At 33.0% G+C, this 15258-nt stretch overlaps 1 protein-coding gene across 6 annotated transcripts in view; it reads left to right on the top strand.

Annotated features, from left to right (window-relative positions):
- The window catches only part of LOC110998137 (vacuolar protein sorting-associated protein 13B), an 81233-nt gene that overhangs the window by 50080 nt on the left and 15895 nt on the right, over nucleotides 1-15258 (top strand). For 4 of the 6 annotated variants that reach the window (XM_045633940.1, XM_045633941.1, XM_045633942.1 and 1 more), the window contains exons 68-86: nucleotides 280-463; nucleotides 3045-3206; nucleotides 3560-3719; nucleotides 6199-6341; nucleotides 7325-7390; nucleotides 7525-7555; nucleotides 7688-7785; nucleotides 8623-8701; nucleotides 9183-9260; nucleotides 9547-9692; nucleotides 10462-10693; nucleotides 11110-11327; nucleotides 11898-12033; nucleotides 12200-12407; nucleotides 12683-12753; nucleotides 13303-13490; nucleotides 14003-14155; nucleotides 14502-14600; nucleotides 15008-15079. In XM_045633940.1, coding sequence (XP_045489896.1) covers nucleotides 280-463; nucleotides 3045-3206; nucleotides 3560-3719; nucleotides 6199-6341; nucleotides 7325-7390; nucleotides 7525-7555; nucleotides 7688-7785; nucleotides 8623-8701; nucleotides 9183-9260; nucleotides 9547-9692; nucleotides 10462-10693; nucleotides 11110-11327; nucleotides 11898-12033; nucleotides 12200-12407; nucleotides 12683-12753; nucleotides 13303-13490; nucleotides 14003-14155; nucleotides 14502-14600; nucleotides 15008-15079 — 2524 coding nt within the window. The remainder of the gene's footprint in view (nucleotides 1-279; nucleotides 464-3044; nucleotides 3207-3559; nucleotides 3720-6198; nucleotides 6342-7324; nucleotides 7391-7524; nucleotides 7556-7687; nucleotides 7786-8622; nucleotides 8702-9182; nucleotides 9261-9546; nucleotides 9693-10461; nucleotides 10694-11109; nucleotides 11328-11897; nucleotides 12034-12199; nucleotides 12408-12682; nucleotides 12754-13302; nucleotides 13491-14002; nucleotides 14156-14501; nucleotides 14601-15007; nucleotides 15080-15258) is intronic. The other 2 variants (XM_045633943.1, XM_045633939.1) reach the window with 2 other exon arrangements.

Genomic DNA, 15258 nt, shown 5'->3' with positions numbered 1-15258 from the left:
GGAATGTACCAGTATTTGATATTACACAAGACAAATATTATAATTACTAAACAAGCACACATAAGAAGCCAAAACAAATCATTATACTCAAATATTTTACTAAACACACTGTGTCATAAAATTGTACAATTTTAAAACATTATAGAATTGTACACTGATAACATCTATTTTAAGCCGTTTAAAAATACACCTTAACACAAAGGAGTAAAGACTTAATTCCATAATATAGAGATGCTAATAGTGCCAGTACTTGGCGTAACAGTTTCATATATTTACTAGACTCGAATGTGTGCCGTTGACACAATTCACATTGCAAGAGCGATGGCTTGGCGACTATGTGGACGAATTGAACTCGTTCCTATGTCTCTCGCTAGATGACACCTTGGGGCAAACCGGCGCGCCTATACTCTTGGGAAAATCACCTTTCCGTCGCCCGCTAGCCTTGCGATGTGGTACCCGATTGGTAGGTTTAACGAAATTTTTATAGCTTTGATCCTATAGTTTATACTTAAATTATAGTTTATCTTATTATAAACATATAATTATAATAATAGTTACCAAAATCCATATATCATTCATTCTTGAATGTACCTATTTAATAAAACGTAAGACAATTTTTTTTTTAATTATTTGTTTTCAAATCAGGCATGTAGAATGGACGAGAACGGACACTATCACGGTTTTAAATATTCAAGGTTTTTTCAAAAAATATTTGTTATAGTAATTACTATACAAACGATATCAGCCTTCTGAGCTCCGACAAACGACAAACTAAAGCTTTCTCGCAATTGCGCACTGACAGAAATATCTATTATAAATGCTTTGAACGCCCGTTCTTAGGGTCCTTAAATCACTTTAGTTTTCAAAGTCAAACCATTTATTCAAATTAAACTACCTAAAACTCTTCCAAAAGGTAGTTTCGTGTACCCAAGAAGCTCCATACTTACTCTTTTAAAATAGGATTAAATATAATATGTGAACACATGTGAACTATATTATAACTGAAAAAATAAGAGATATGATAAGTGAAAGAACTGAACTAAAAAATAAACCTACCAAATCAGAAAGTGAAAAGAAGCGTCTTAAGCATCTGTATGGAAAAATTAGAAAAAATATAAAAAGAAATAAAGAATATTATCAACTCAAAATATTAGAAGAAGAAATAGATAAAAATCTATCAGTTAAACGTGGAAACAAACGCATAAATAATACGAAACAATGGGTACAAACACTAAAAAGTCGTACAAACGCAACAATAACAAACAGAGATAATATACTAAATATAGCCACTAATTTCTACAAAGAACTGTACAGTTTGCAAAATCAACCACTAGATATTAGTAATAATGGTATATTAGAAAGTTATAAAAATGAAGAGACCCCTTTGCTACTGGAAAGTGAAATCAGGCATGCCATTATGAAACTTAAATCTGCAAAAAGCCCTGGAGATGATTACATAACTAATGATATACTTAAAGCAATAGTAGAACCTCTAACATCACCTCTCACGGAACTACTCAATGAAATTTTAAAACAAGAAAAAATACCTAAACAGTGGGAAACATCTGTAATAACATTACTATATAAAAAGGGAGACCCAATGAACATCAATAACTACCGACCTATAAGTTTATTGCAATCCACTTACAAACTTTTTACAAATATCATCCTTACCAGAATGAAGATGGAGTTAGAGTTCCAACAACCAAGAGAGCAAGCTGGTTTTAGAAGTAAATATTCAACTCTAGATCATATATTCACACTTAGACAAGTCATTGAAAAATACATGGAGTACAAAAAGACAGTATATATAGCCTATGTGGACTACTCCAAAGCCTTTGACACAATCTTACATAACAAACTCTGGTTAGCTTTACGAGAACAAGGAATACAAAATAAATATGTTAACTTATTAGAAAAGATATACCAAAGAAGTAAAGCCACAGTGAAGTTGGAGAAGAAAGGTAACATGTTTCCACTGAAAAGGGGTGTTCGGCAGGGCGATCCCGTGTCGCGAAACTTATTCATCGCACTTCTGGAATTTATCTTCAGAAAGCTGGATTGGTCAGGGTTAGGAGTAAATATCAATGGCGAAAATTTAAGCCATCTTCGGTTCGCAGATGATATTGTTCTAATAACTGAAAGGCATGAAGACTTACAATACATGCTGCGTACCCTAGAAGAGATAAGTAAAGAGTGTGGGCTGGAAATGAACCCTGAAAAAACATGTATAATGACAAATGGCATAAAATATAGTATAACCGTCAACAATAGAAATATAGAATACGTCGACCAGTATGTCTACCTTGGCCAAAATATTTCGTTTAAAAGCCATTATATAGAGGAGGTAGAGAGAAGAATTAAAAAAGCCTGGATTTCATATTGGTCACACAAGCATATTTTTAAGTCTCAAATGAGTCTATCACTGAAGAAAAAAGTGATGGACTCAGTTGTGACACCTACACTGTTGTACGGCTGCCAATCATGGCCTATCACAGTTGAATTAATAAAGAAAATTCAAATATTTCAACGATCAGCCGAAAGGAGCATGTTAGGCTTAAGTCTCAGAAACAGGGTAAAGAGTACAGCGATACGACAAAGAACAAAAATAATAGACGCGGCAAAAATGGTGTGCCGCCTGAAATGGCGTTGGGCAGGGCACACAGCAAGAACAAGTGACAACAGATGGAGCGAGAGAGTGCTGCACTGGTACCCGCGCGGCACGAGCCGGCCGCAGGGGCGCCCACGCCGACGCTGGGCAGATGACATCATCGCAGTCGCCGGGGTTACCTGGCCGCGCCTGGCCCGCGACAGACGCGAGTGGAACCGGAAGGAGGAGGCCTATGTCCAACGGTGGACAAACCAAAACTTAAGTGAATGACGTTTTATTGTCCCCTAATTTTAAAGTTTTTTGGATATAAAGGCTATTATTATTATTATTATTATTATGTGAACACAATGTCATTCTAGAACTATCAACAGTCAACACATCAATTAAGAGAATTTTTAATTACTTTTAATTCGTAAATAAATAACATTTTCAGATCCCAGTCGTCGTATGTCAGCAACAACACGCTGGGCGTTGGATAATAACCGTGGCTGAAGATCCCTGCCCACAATTCTTGATATGTAACCGCACAGCGAAACCGCTTGCTATCGCTGAACCGGAACATAGTAAAGAATTCCAATTGTTCGTGGATGCTCCGGTGAGTATTTTTAATTTCTTGACGAGATGTATCATATCATCAAGATATATATTTATTCATTTGATAATAAAACGCAAATATCTATGATGATCTATGATAATAAAACAAAAACATCGTCTAACTTGTGCCCAATCATAGACAAGTTATCTATTTTGAACTCTAATAATTTCTTCCCATAGACTATTTACTGTTTCTGTAATACTTATTAAATATGTCAAAAATGCATTTTATACACAAAGTTTTTTATTTTATGCATATAAAAACATAAAATTTAAAGAAATCTTTAGGATTTTATATTTGGCATGTTTTTGTGAAATATTTGATAATGCCACGTGGGTCGTATTTTTTTTCAGCTACCAGTTGGTATTCGTGAGTGTGTTGGGGCAAAATGGTGGTGTGTAATAGAAGCAAAATCTTCTACGTATTATTGCTGTCCACGTTATTATAATACGTATCCACCCAAAATTTTCACAAAGAGTTTGATGCAACAATTGCTAGTCGGCATATTACGAGGTATTTTTATATATTATATTACTCCACATATGAACTATAATTAGGTTCAGCACTTTACCTAATTATAGTTCCATATATCCGTAACAGCTTTATAAATCTTAATATAAATTATTAAAATAAATTTAAGCACAGACAATGAAAAAAGCACAGGTAATTAAGCTTTGCGAAAGTTATTGTAAATATATTGTACTATTACAATTACTTATAATAGTATATCCCGCTATGAAACTTCTAGTATTCCTAAAATACTTTAACCCCTTCCTGCATGATTTTTTGTTTTCGAGCCAAAAAAATATATGTTACGTAAAAAAATAAATAAAAAGACACGTATTTTAACAAATTAAAATTTATTCAAAAATATGTAAGAAAATCAGGTTTTTCCACTTTGGTTCAAATATGGCACAATATGCAGAAATTGCAAAAAAAAAGTATTAAATAGTATGAAACAGCAGGAAACAATTTCTCTTCTCATTCAAGCATAAGTTGACTTGACATTTCCTGGATAGCATGTGGGATCTACCCTTGCACTCAGGCACTTTGCAACGCTACCTGGATAACCCGATACGCAAGTGATCCAGCTGGTCAAGACGAACATCCAGTTCGAATCCAAAAAGATGGCATTATTGCAATAGCTCCTCTGGACTTCTTCCCTTGGATTGCAGTTTCGATAAGATTGCAGGATCCGCGTTTGGCGACTGTGCTGGGCTTATTGGTCATAGTAAGGGCTTCCACCACAGCTACTTTGAAATCGCTAAGGGGAAACCATGCACCAGCGTCAATATTTCCACGTCTATATAACAGCCAAGTATTGAGCGTCGTCATATATAAAAGATGAAAGAATATGCGGTGATAAAATTTGTGTGATCAGATCTGGATCCCGCCTAACCAGGAAGTGCATCAAACAGATTCACGCCTTCCATATGACTGTTGTATGTCGTGACAGCCTTTGGTCGGGGAACAGCTCGGTACACTTTTTCTTTTTCATCGTAACGTCTCACTTCGGTCATGGGTTTGCTCATCTCCTCCTCAACAAACTCAGCAACCTTTGGGAATTTGGGTTGAGTTATCATTGAAATGTAAGAAACGTTTAATTTCTTCAAAGCGATTACAGGATGATAACTCTAATTCCGTTATATCTGCAGGCAAGCTGGTACTGCCTAAGAACTGAATTTCTGTTTCTGTTTTCTCTAAAAAGCTGTCCCTCCATCTAGTTTTTGCGTGTCTGTTAGCACGTGAACTGGTACTGGTAAGTTCTGATAATAGAATGTCGCCTTCCATGTCAGAATCTGATTCAGGTAGTATTATTATAGGTGGCCGATTTCTAGCCCGTTTTCTGTAGTTATCATAATCAGAAACCTTTTCATCAGTGGTGCCGTTAGGAAGTTTTTGAATGATGGTATGTATGTACACTACCATAAAATTTTATTGGGTCCATTATATGTACTACAACAAAACAATATGAATCTAAAAATTGAGTCTCTTAGTATTTCATCCGAATGGGGTGTTGTTCATTTAGATTGCATTCAGCCTGAATCACATAGGTATTTATTGATGTTAAAAATGAATTTTCTATATCTTTAATTATAAAAAAATGTTTTTCATGCGATAATTGAACCTGCTGCCTTTCATTGAAATAAAAAGCCACAGTCCGCAAGTATTACGTTAATGCATAATGTACCAAATATAAACCAACAGTAAAAGGAATATTTCTGCATGTTGGCTCATATTTAGTCCAAACCTTAAAATAACATTTTCGCAGAGTAAAATCATAAAAATACAGAAAACCTTACCTTGTCCAGATAAATTGTAATATTTCACCAACGTTACGTATTTTTACTTATAGAAATTGGGATGATAACTATTTTTAAACCAATTTTAAAAAGACACTTACGCGGGGCACCGGTCGAAATATGTCCTTCTAACTTGCAACTAATTTTTAGTACAGCTATTTACTCAAAGATGGTGTTGTTAGTATTTAGTATGGAAGCGTATGTACCGTTTAGGATCCTTCTTGCAGAAAACGAAGTTTTATTTATTCAAACAGGAAATATTGATCAAAGAACGGTGTGGATCATATTTGTACCAAAATGCAGGAAGGGGTTAAGCAATTATTTCGAATAAAAAAAATATAGGTCGATTTAAAAAAAATTGTTGAAATTTGTACTTCCAGTTTTAGGGGTAAATTTTTTTTAATTTTTCAAAATTAATTTTCAAATCAAAAAGGAATAAGAAAGATCTATAAAAATTACAATGTGTGTTAAATTAAAAATCTACACCAAAAAAATATGAATTTTAATTAGCATAATTTTTTAACTCGAAAATAAAACATCAAAGAATTGATGAAATGATTAACGCGAATATAAACAAATTACTTGATGTCCGATTTTTGCCCCAATTGTTCTGTAGTTTTGTCCAACAATAGCGCCATATTATAGCCAGGGAATCGTCAAATAATTTTTGTAAATTTTACTATTTACAGAGGAATCAGACCCAGACTGGAGTGAATCATTTTCAGTAGTCAATGGAGAAACCTTGATACAACTTACTAACGGTGTCATGATAAAATTAAATATTAAATGCAACCCTCACACTACACTTATCGAACTATTGGATGTGGATCAGGTACGATATAGATAAGATTTAAAATCACTATGGAGTTAAATAACTTATAAGAAAGATTTAAAATCACTATGAAGTTAAATAACTTATAAACAACCAATCATTGAAATATTAATTTTAATACCTCAGTCACCTGACACAAAAATGATTAAGATTAAAAATAAAATAAAAATAAAATACGTTTATTTTGGAACATAAGATCATCTAGGTATCACTTATTCCACGTCAATCAATTCGAACTCATCGGCAAATACAGAGGGTGTTGGCCGAGAGAAAAAGCCGACGTAAAAAACTCTCGGTACTCTTTTAAAAAAGCAAATCATCAAACAATTTATTTTTATTATTCTAACGACGATGACTGGTCACATTTATAACAGAATGATAATGATTGTGTACAAAACTTGCCGTAAGTTTACGTGTTTACAAGCTTAGTGCGACGCCATCTTGCCAATAGAAGCCATTTGGGGTATTTTTTTTTAACATTATATAAATATATATATTTCTTCGTGCTTCATTTCTGAAGGTCGTGCCTGTCCTACCCTTAGTGATACTTCGGCAGCCTCCACATCACTCGGCTTGTCTCAGTGCATTAGGGATATTGAGACCCATAATTGTGTTAATTTAGGTCAAACCAACGGTTAGGCGCTCGAACCCTACTTTATCTGCTATTCCCGACTGTTTCCGTAATATTAATTACCAGCTTGTCCAGACTATTCGGTTCTCTCTTGGTAATATGGCCAAAGCTAAGCACCTGTTTGTAAATGATAGTTGATTGATCTTGTTATGCGGTACCGGTGCGGTGCGACGCATGGACATGGTATAGTAACTTGTATGCAGGATGACTTTGCGGTGCCGCAACACCACATCTTGAATACCTGTTATTTTTTTCTGATGCAGCGGGCATTGGGTCTATAAAGATTAATAAAAAAAAAAATATTGCCCATATTATGTTCTGAAAATCTAACTATAATTATTATTATTTTCAGTATGATTTATCAGCCAGTGAAATACGCCGCCAACTTTTGAAAGTAGAAAAACCAGTTAAAGATAAAGTAAGTCTTAATATATATAATAATACGATAATTTTGATAAATATTAAATATATATATAATAATACGTTTAACAGTTTAATAATTAGAAATACATTAATTAGAATTAAAAGGTTTAATATTTTAATACTTTACAGGTTGAAAATGAGGCATCTATCAGTAATTATCGTGAGTATTTTTTCACATCTATATGTTTATTATGAATAATTAATTAATGTCGCCAGGGAAAAAGGAGAAAAGTTATTTATTTTAAATAAATTCGTTTACTTATGTAGGACCTAAAAAACATAAAAATTTCAGTACACTCAAAGCGTTCGGAAGCAGATGGCAAACTAAGGCAAAACTTACATTCAGCAGCTAGTAGGCCGAAGAAATCCTTACAGACCCCACCGGAACAGGTATGCTATGTGGTGTAAATCGACCTACATTTATATTATTAAAAATGGTGACGTCACATCGTTTGACCGTTTTATCACAACTGATAACCGCACCAAGCATCAGTCGTTGCAGAAACCAGAATTACTTAATACGTAATACTATGAGTATCTGTTCACGGGGACTAGTGTCAAATGATTACTTATTTATTATATCCTTTAATATTTCAATGGTTTTAATGAATAATGAATTACTATTAATAATTATAATAACTAAATCACTATTACTATTAATCGTAGTTTTTTAAGTAATAGCTTATTTTAATAACAATGATAACAAATATATAAATAACAATAATATAGCTCTGATACCCAAGAAGATCATGCGTAGTTTTTAGCATATATAAAACTAGCTTTATCCCGCCGTTTCACCCACATTTTTCGGTAGCATTATGTTAGCTATAATTTGCTAGTCTGTAACGTTTCTCGATATATTACCGCGTTTAACCAAATAAAGTTTTCAGCTTTATAACCTATTAATAACGTATCATATTTTATGATAAATGCCTTGAAGATATTTATAAATATTCAAAAGGTAAGTAAGGCAGTCGTAAAAATTCAAAATTTTACACTAGTAGGTTTAGTTTATTATTGACAAATTAAACTTGTAAACTGGGGGAGGAAGGAACAAACGCGTTTCAATCGATTATTTTCTCTGGGCTATATGTAAAACACAGTATATTCCTACGTTTTACTTAAGTGTGTGTCAAAGAATATTCTTAATATTTACCTTTAAAATGTGATACGCGTGGTAATAAAGCATTGTTTTATTTAATCTTCTATAAATGTTTATTTTGTTAGGCATCCACGTCAAAAATGAATATGCTCGAAGATTCCTCGCTAGCAAACCTGTCGCAAGCAGTCAAGGATGATATTGAAGGTGAGTGAAGAGAGAATTACGATTTCAGTGACTAGAATTTTCGTTTGTTTTTCATTCTCTTCAATTGAAAATTTGGGCTAGGGTTAGGGTCAGTGAACTCATCTTGATACAATAGCCTTATTAACAATCGTAAGCTTAAGGTAGAGGAGTATAACATAACTGGCCATTAAAGACGAGATTGTTTTCTATATATAACACTAGAAAAATGGGGGAGGCCTTAACAGGAGGGATTAACAAAAACAATAGCTATAATGTATATATTGATTCTGATATAAGACTATAAATAAATAAATTTTATCTTATTAAACCGGTAATTCTCATTAGCCTCAACAAACACCTTTTTAAATTATATAAAGAAAATCGGGAGAATGACGAGAAAATGACAAAATATCTTGCTTGCCATACTTACTATAAAACTTCGTCTGTTGTCGAGTCTTCAAAAAAATCAAATAAAAACTCTTATGATTCCTTATACTTGTAGAGTCATTGGAAGTAAGAGAACCAGAGATAATATTTATGGATGAGACCGCCTATAACTCTACTACATGGAAAACTCAATGTATGATGTTTTAATTATGTAGTTCGATATAGTTTATTTGTTATTTTGTATAGGCAATATTGCCTCTTTGGCAATTATAACATTTACTTTGTCATAAATAGAGAATATTGGCGTGTTAGTATTACTAAAAAACGATTGAATAGTTGTAGCAAATTCAGTATCTTATGTGTTAAATAAATGTATCTATTTATTGAATTTAGTATATTTAATAATACTAAATTCAATAAATAGGATAAAATAACGGAATTAAATTGCAATAGTGAAAATTGTACATTTTCTTTTGCAGTATGGTCAAAGAAGAGCAACGAAGTGGACAGAATCCGCGCTTTAGTTGACAGTGTCACGATAACATTTGCAAATGCATCTGACAATTTGCCCATCCTTGCTCTTACATTACAACGGTTATCGTTATGGGCTAGAGAAAATTCCCGAGTGAGTTATTTTAAAGTTAATTTTGAAAAAGGAAAATAATGATTCCTTCTAGACATTTTGCGTCATGAAATATTAATTTAAACACGGTACGTAGTCATAGGTAGAAGTTATGGAAAGATTTTAGACATAATCTGACAATTTATTTCGTTTAGTACTGTACAATTTCTACTCGATCATTTTATAATCAATTATGAAGGTATCAATCAATCTTCAATTAATATTTCTAAGTAAGCTTCTAAGTTCGCTAAGTAATCAATGTCAAGCTTGCTTATTTGAACACATTTTTAAAACTTTTCAGATACTAAATGATAAATTTTGTTGAGCTTTAAATATTCAAATTAAACAATTATAGTTTAGGCCAAAAAATACTCTTGTCGTTGTGCCTATGACGTACAATGCTTGTAAACAAGTACGCAAACGTAAATTTTTTACGTGTTAATTATCATTCCTAAAATAAAAATTAAATCTAATTAAATCCTTTATTTCGAGCATAAGGATAGACAGATGAGGACATTATTTATTGGCATGTTAAGTTATTGTCAATTTGGTTTAGATGTAATGTAATGTCACGTGACTAACGTGAAAAAATCATTTTCAAGTTATTTTACTCATTTTTAATGTCAAATGTAAGCCTATTATTAAGTGCTGTGTATTTAACTGCAGCTTATAGGAGGGAAATTTAAACTCGAGTACCTTCTAAACCATAGGATGTTTTAGTTTAATCGATATGTTAAACTATTACAAAATGTTCACCTATTCACTGGTCTAGAAACAAAAAACGACGCTGACAGTTGCAAACGTTCACATCGATAACACACAATATGAGAGCGGGGACTACGACTTCGCAGTAGTCGCCACTACTGATGCCCCAGTAACGGAAGAGCTTTGGCCGCCTCTGTGGAATATGAACGAAAATATGTTCGATTTAATGGAAGAAACAGCTAGACTACTGCTCATCGCTCGCCGTGACAGATGGACGGCAGACATAAATACATACAATGGTAAGTTTTCAACTGCCATACCTGACGATTTGCATGCGAAGTATTTAATGTTTTATGAAATAATTTCTGATATATCGGTTGAGTTTTTATATAATTGACACAAAATCGAGATGCCCTCTATATAATGGCCACAAATTCTCTATATTATCGGTGGAAAAGTCGGAATACTAACTAATAAATTTCATTCACAAAGATCTATATAACAAAATATATATAATTTACTGATAAAATGTGTTGTGTTAAAAACATCACAATACTTCTTTCTCACTAGTAGTGATAATTTAAATATTCATATTTTAAATAAAGGAACAGAATGCATTTTAGTATTCAAAAATATTTTATTTATAAATTTTTTCGAATTGAGATGTGTGAATAAATTTCTGTCCTAAAATTTGTATTGTGGAATTGTATTTCAGAGCTAACAAAGCTAGAGGCTCGAGTTGGACCCTTAGGCCTATACATTGAAGACGCCTTTGTGTCGGCTCTTATTGAATTAGCTCGAGTTGTTATGCCGTCTACTGACCCTTGCTCAGACAGCGAAGCTTTATCCGAAGCCAATTATCTTGCAAGACCATTGCTTATACAACGACTGTATATACATCCTCTACAGTTAACGTTAACATTGCATACTGCTGTAAGTTTTACTTGTATCATTCATATTGCATAAAAACTAATTTTAATATTTCTAATTGACAAGTCAGTTTCATTAGCGAGTACTAAAGGCGCAATGGACAGAAAAGTCAATTGGTGCTTACCGGAGATTAAACTTACGATATCGCAGATGAAACACGCGTTCAAGCCACTACGCCAACACAGCTATTATATTGATTAAAAAGCCTCTATGTATTTAATGTTAAAAATAATAAGAAATTTCTATAATTACAACTTGAATATTATCACGATTAAATATCTGTATTAATGCTTTGAATATCTTTGTGTGACAAAGCGAAAGATAATAAGGAACAATCAAAACAATTTATTTCTGGCCACGACTGCCTATAACGCATTAAATACCTGTATAAAAGGATAACTCAAAAAGAACCCATATTTATATTATGTTTCATCAGAAGTGTGACTGAGTATGAGTGAGTGAAGAGTGAAGATTAAGGATATGTTATTTATAGGTTATTGAAAGAGGTAGTATCTGCGAATAATACGGGTGAAGGTGTGTGCTTATACAACTATTATACTAAATAATTTTTAGGTACGAATGTATATAGCTTTGGATCAGAGCCCGTTGCATCTTAGTGAGTTTGAACTTCTCTACGTGATGACGACACAGGAAAATTTAATTCGAGCCCTCACAGTACACTATCTATCTGCGGCTATACTTGGAGCTGGTTAGTTTTCGAGCAATTTTTTTGAAACCTATTATTAATTAAAACAGTTTTTTTAATTTACCTGTATGCCTGCATGCACGTGCCTAAGTTCTTAAGTTTATGTTTTTTGCTTTCAAGTTAAAAAGTATTAAAATCTTTTTAATTTTGCAACATTTTTTTAATTCAGGTTGGGTAGTTGGTGGTCTTGAGCTCTTGGGTTCACCGGCGGCAGTAGCTGCACGTGTGGCTGAAGCGAGTGGGGGATTGCGCGGAATCGCGTCAGCGGCCAGCGCAGCCCTACTGCGTTCGTTGAGCGCATGCGCTCGCTCTGTTGCAAGAAATTTAGACATATTAGCTGGGGACGAGGAACACACGAGACGGGCTGCTGCTGCCAGGTAAAAATTACGTGTAAAACACGCCATTGTTCCTAACTGTACAAATTCGGTTGTCGATAAGAAGTCTTAAATTATACTCTGATTTTTTCATTTCATAGTATTTCTGACAGTTATCAATTTTTGAAATGTCAGATTACAAACCTTTTTGGTTGGGCACTTTTTTCAATTTCAATACGAGTCTATAATGACACTGTATTTGTTATTGAATGTATCCATTTTGTTTGATTTGTTATTTTGTGTTTGAAAACTTTAAATATTTCAAAAACTTCTTATAGGAGACGTCAACCTCCAAGTTTAATGGCTGGGATTGTAGATGGCGTGACAAACTTTGCTGTTACCTTATTAGGTAAGTGAATCTAAATCATCGCAACTCAATAAACCCCAACCAATAATGTTATATAACGGTGAAATGTTTGAAATACATTTTAAGATAATAGTCATTAAATTTGATATTATTTTATTTATATGAATCTTGTATACATTAAACAAGGCTAATATTTTTCTTTATTTTTTCCAATAAAATGTCTATATTAGACAGAAGAAATAATCTTCGTTATTAAAAAACGTATTCAAATGGTCAATTAACTGTTTTGTAAACTAACTGCAAACGAACCAGGAGTTAAATTAGTTATTGTACTATTTTAATGTGATTATTATTTTTATATAAGATGTAACTATTTTGGAATTACTGCACTATAAAAAAAGGCGAAGTGTTTACGTGATGAAAGTCGTTATAGTGAGTTTAAATAGAGTTTATAGCCAGTAAAGCTTATATAATATATTTTTTTTAATAACGACATCTGTATTAAGAATCATACTTTAAAAACTTATACGAGTCGAAAGTCGAGGTAGGAAATCAAATTACACCAATACACCATGTATTCACTATCTTCAGGTGCGGTTGGAGGTTTGGCACATCATCCTTTACTGTCAGTGGTTGTGGGAGAAACAGACAGCCGAGTGGTGGGCCTTCGAAGAGGCTTAGTTGGAGCCATAGCAAAGCCATTAAGTGCCACTGCAGACCTTGTGGCATCAGCCGGACATGGTATATTGAATCAGACGGGATGGGATCCTGTGCCCCAGGTAATTGGGGTTTACGAGTGTGATGTATGAAGTTGTGTTTTATACTATGCACCGTATACGTCAACCGCATATTCGAATGACAAGTTTCGTTTCATTGTAATTGGGGAAATGGTGGGCAAGATTGTATCGCATATGTGTGCTTGGCCTTGATGAATTCTTGCCCTATTACGAAATACAGCGCCAACATTTTATCTACATTCTAAGCTTAAATTAAAAAAGTGAAAGAAAAATTATTGTATTATTTGCTGATCATTGATTTTTATAAGTTATTAGTTTTATACTCCTGGTTACATTATATAACTAAAATACGCCAAATTACAGCACACACGAACTTAATAAGAAATTATTGTATAACATTATTAATGACACCTTTATTCAACCGTACGGTCCCAATTTGAGTCTCCTGCCCGTTTGCTCGCTTTTCTATAAAAAAAACATTCGACCTAGAAGAGATCATTGGGTTATAAAATATATGGAGCCGTTCAAGTTGGTTCTTATTTGTTAATTTACAGCCTTTATGGTCCAAACTCAACTTGAGAGAGCCGAAAAGCAGTTGGCGTCAGAACTGTGTGCGATGGATGTTTAGACTTCCCGAGCTGAATGTACTTGCTGGCTTCGATATTAAACTGGGTGACAGTCAGTGGCAATTGCTGCTAACTGATAAGGTACATATATATCTGCAACATTTGATTGTTTGAAACTCAAGATGTATTTTTGTCTTGTTAATTTCTCGAATAGTATCCCTGCGAAATGATACTAATAATATTATACAAATAATAATGGTATTTGTGGAACGAAAACAATGTATGCATTAGATTATTTAATTATTTTATACATATAATCCTGAGTTCGATTTCCTGCAAAATTTGTCTAAAAATGTAACAGGTTTTCTCGCCCGATATCGATATTTTCCTTCCTGAGAGAATTTTGTTTGATAATGATTATTGTTTTTATTTATTGTATGTATAATTTTATTTGTATATGAAATTATGATCTTTAAAATGGTTTTAGTATCTCGTGATATTCGATGTGGAGGCTGATCTCGTGGTCGAATCTATAAACCTAAAGCATTGTTCAATTTTACCTTGGAAGGGAGAAGATCGTGTTAACGTAAGTATATAAATATCAATTAAAACTTAAATATTTTCATATAAAATCTTATATATGGCTTGGCTTAGTTAAATAAATTAAATCACAATTAGTTAAATGTATTAAATACTTTTTGTTTGTTTGATCCATTTCCTAAATCTTTTTCTAGTAAAATGTATCATGTATTCCATCTTTGGCTGTATTTTCAGTGTATTTGTTTGTAATTATATATATTTTATGTGAGCTGTAGGATTACGAAATGAATAAATAAATAATATAAAAATGTGTTTATACGTCATTTTTTATCATGACTTTTAATTATTTTATTGTAAATTGATGTTCCTAAGTTACCGATAAACAACCAATTTGATTTCATTCATGATATACACGAACTTGATAAACGTTTTTTTAAAACCATTTCATTTCAGATTCGTGTCATTAAAAAATCATCGAAAATATCGCAGGCACGGATAATCTCTCACGATGACTTGACGGCAGAGGTAATTATATATTAAATTTATTTTCATTAAAATATACATTTTTAGGTGCAAACACCAAAACCAAAGTGTCTCTGCCACGGTTAAGTGGTAACTCTTCGTAATCGTTTAATATGAGCTCAGATAATTTGACGTATGAAGGAAAATAGGCAGGCAAAGCTAATCATGCCTCTTGCGTGCCA

Source organism: Pieris rapae, chromosome Z (genome assembly GCF_905147795.1).
Source record: "Pieris rapae chromosome Z, ilPieRapa1.1, whole genome shotgun sequence".
Lineage (NCBI taxonomy): Eukaryota > Metazoa > Arthropoda > Insecta > Lepidoptera > Pieridae > Pieris > Pieris rapae.
Note: the sequence above shows the minus strand (reverse complement) of the source record. Positions and strands in the feature narration are given on the sequence as shown.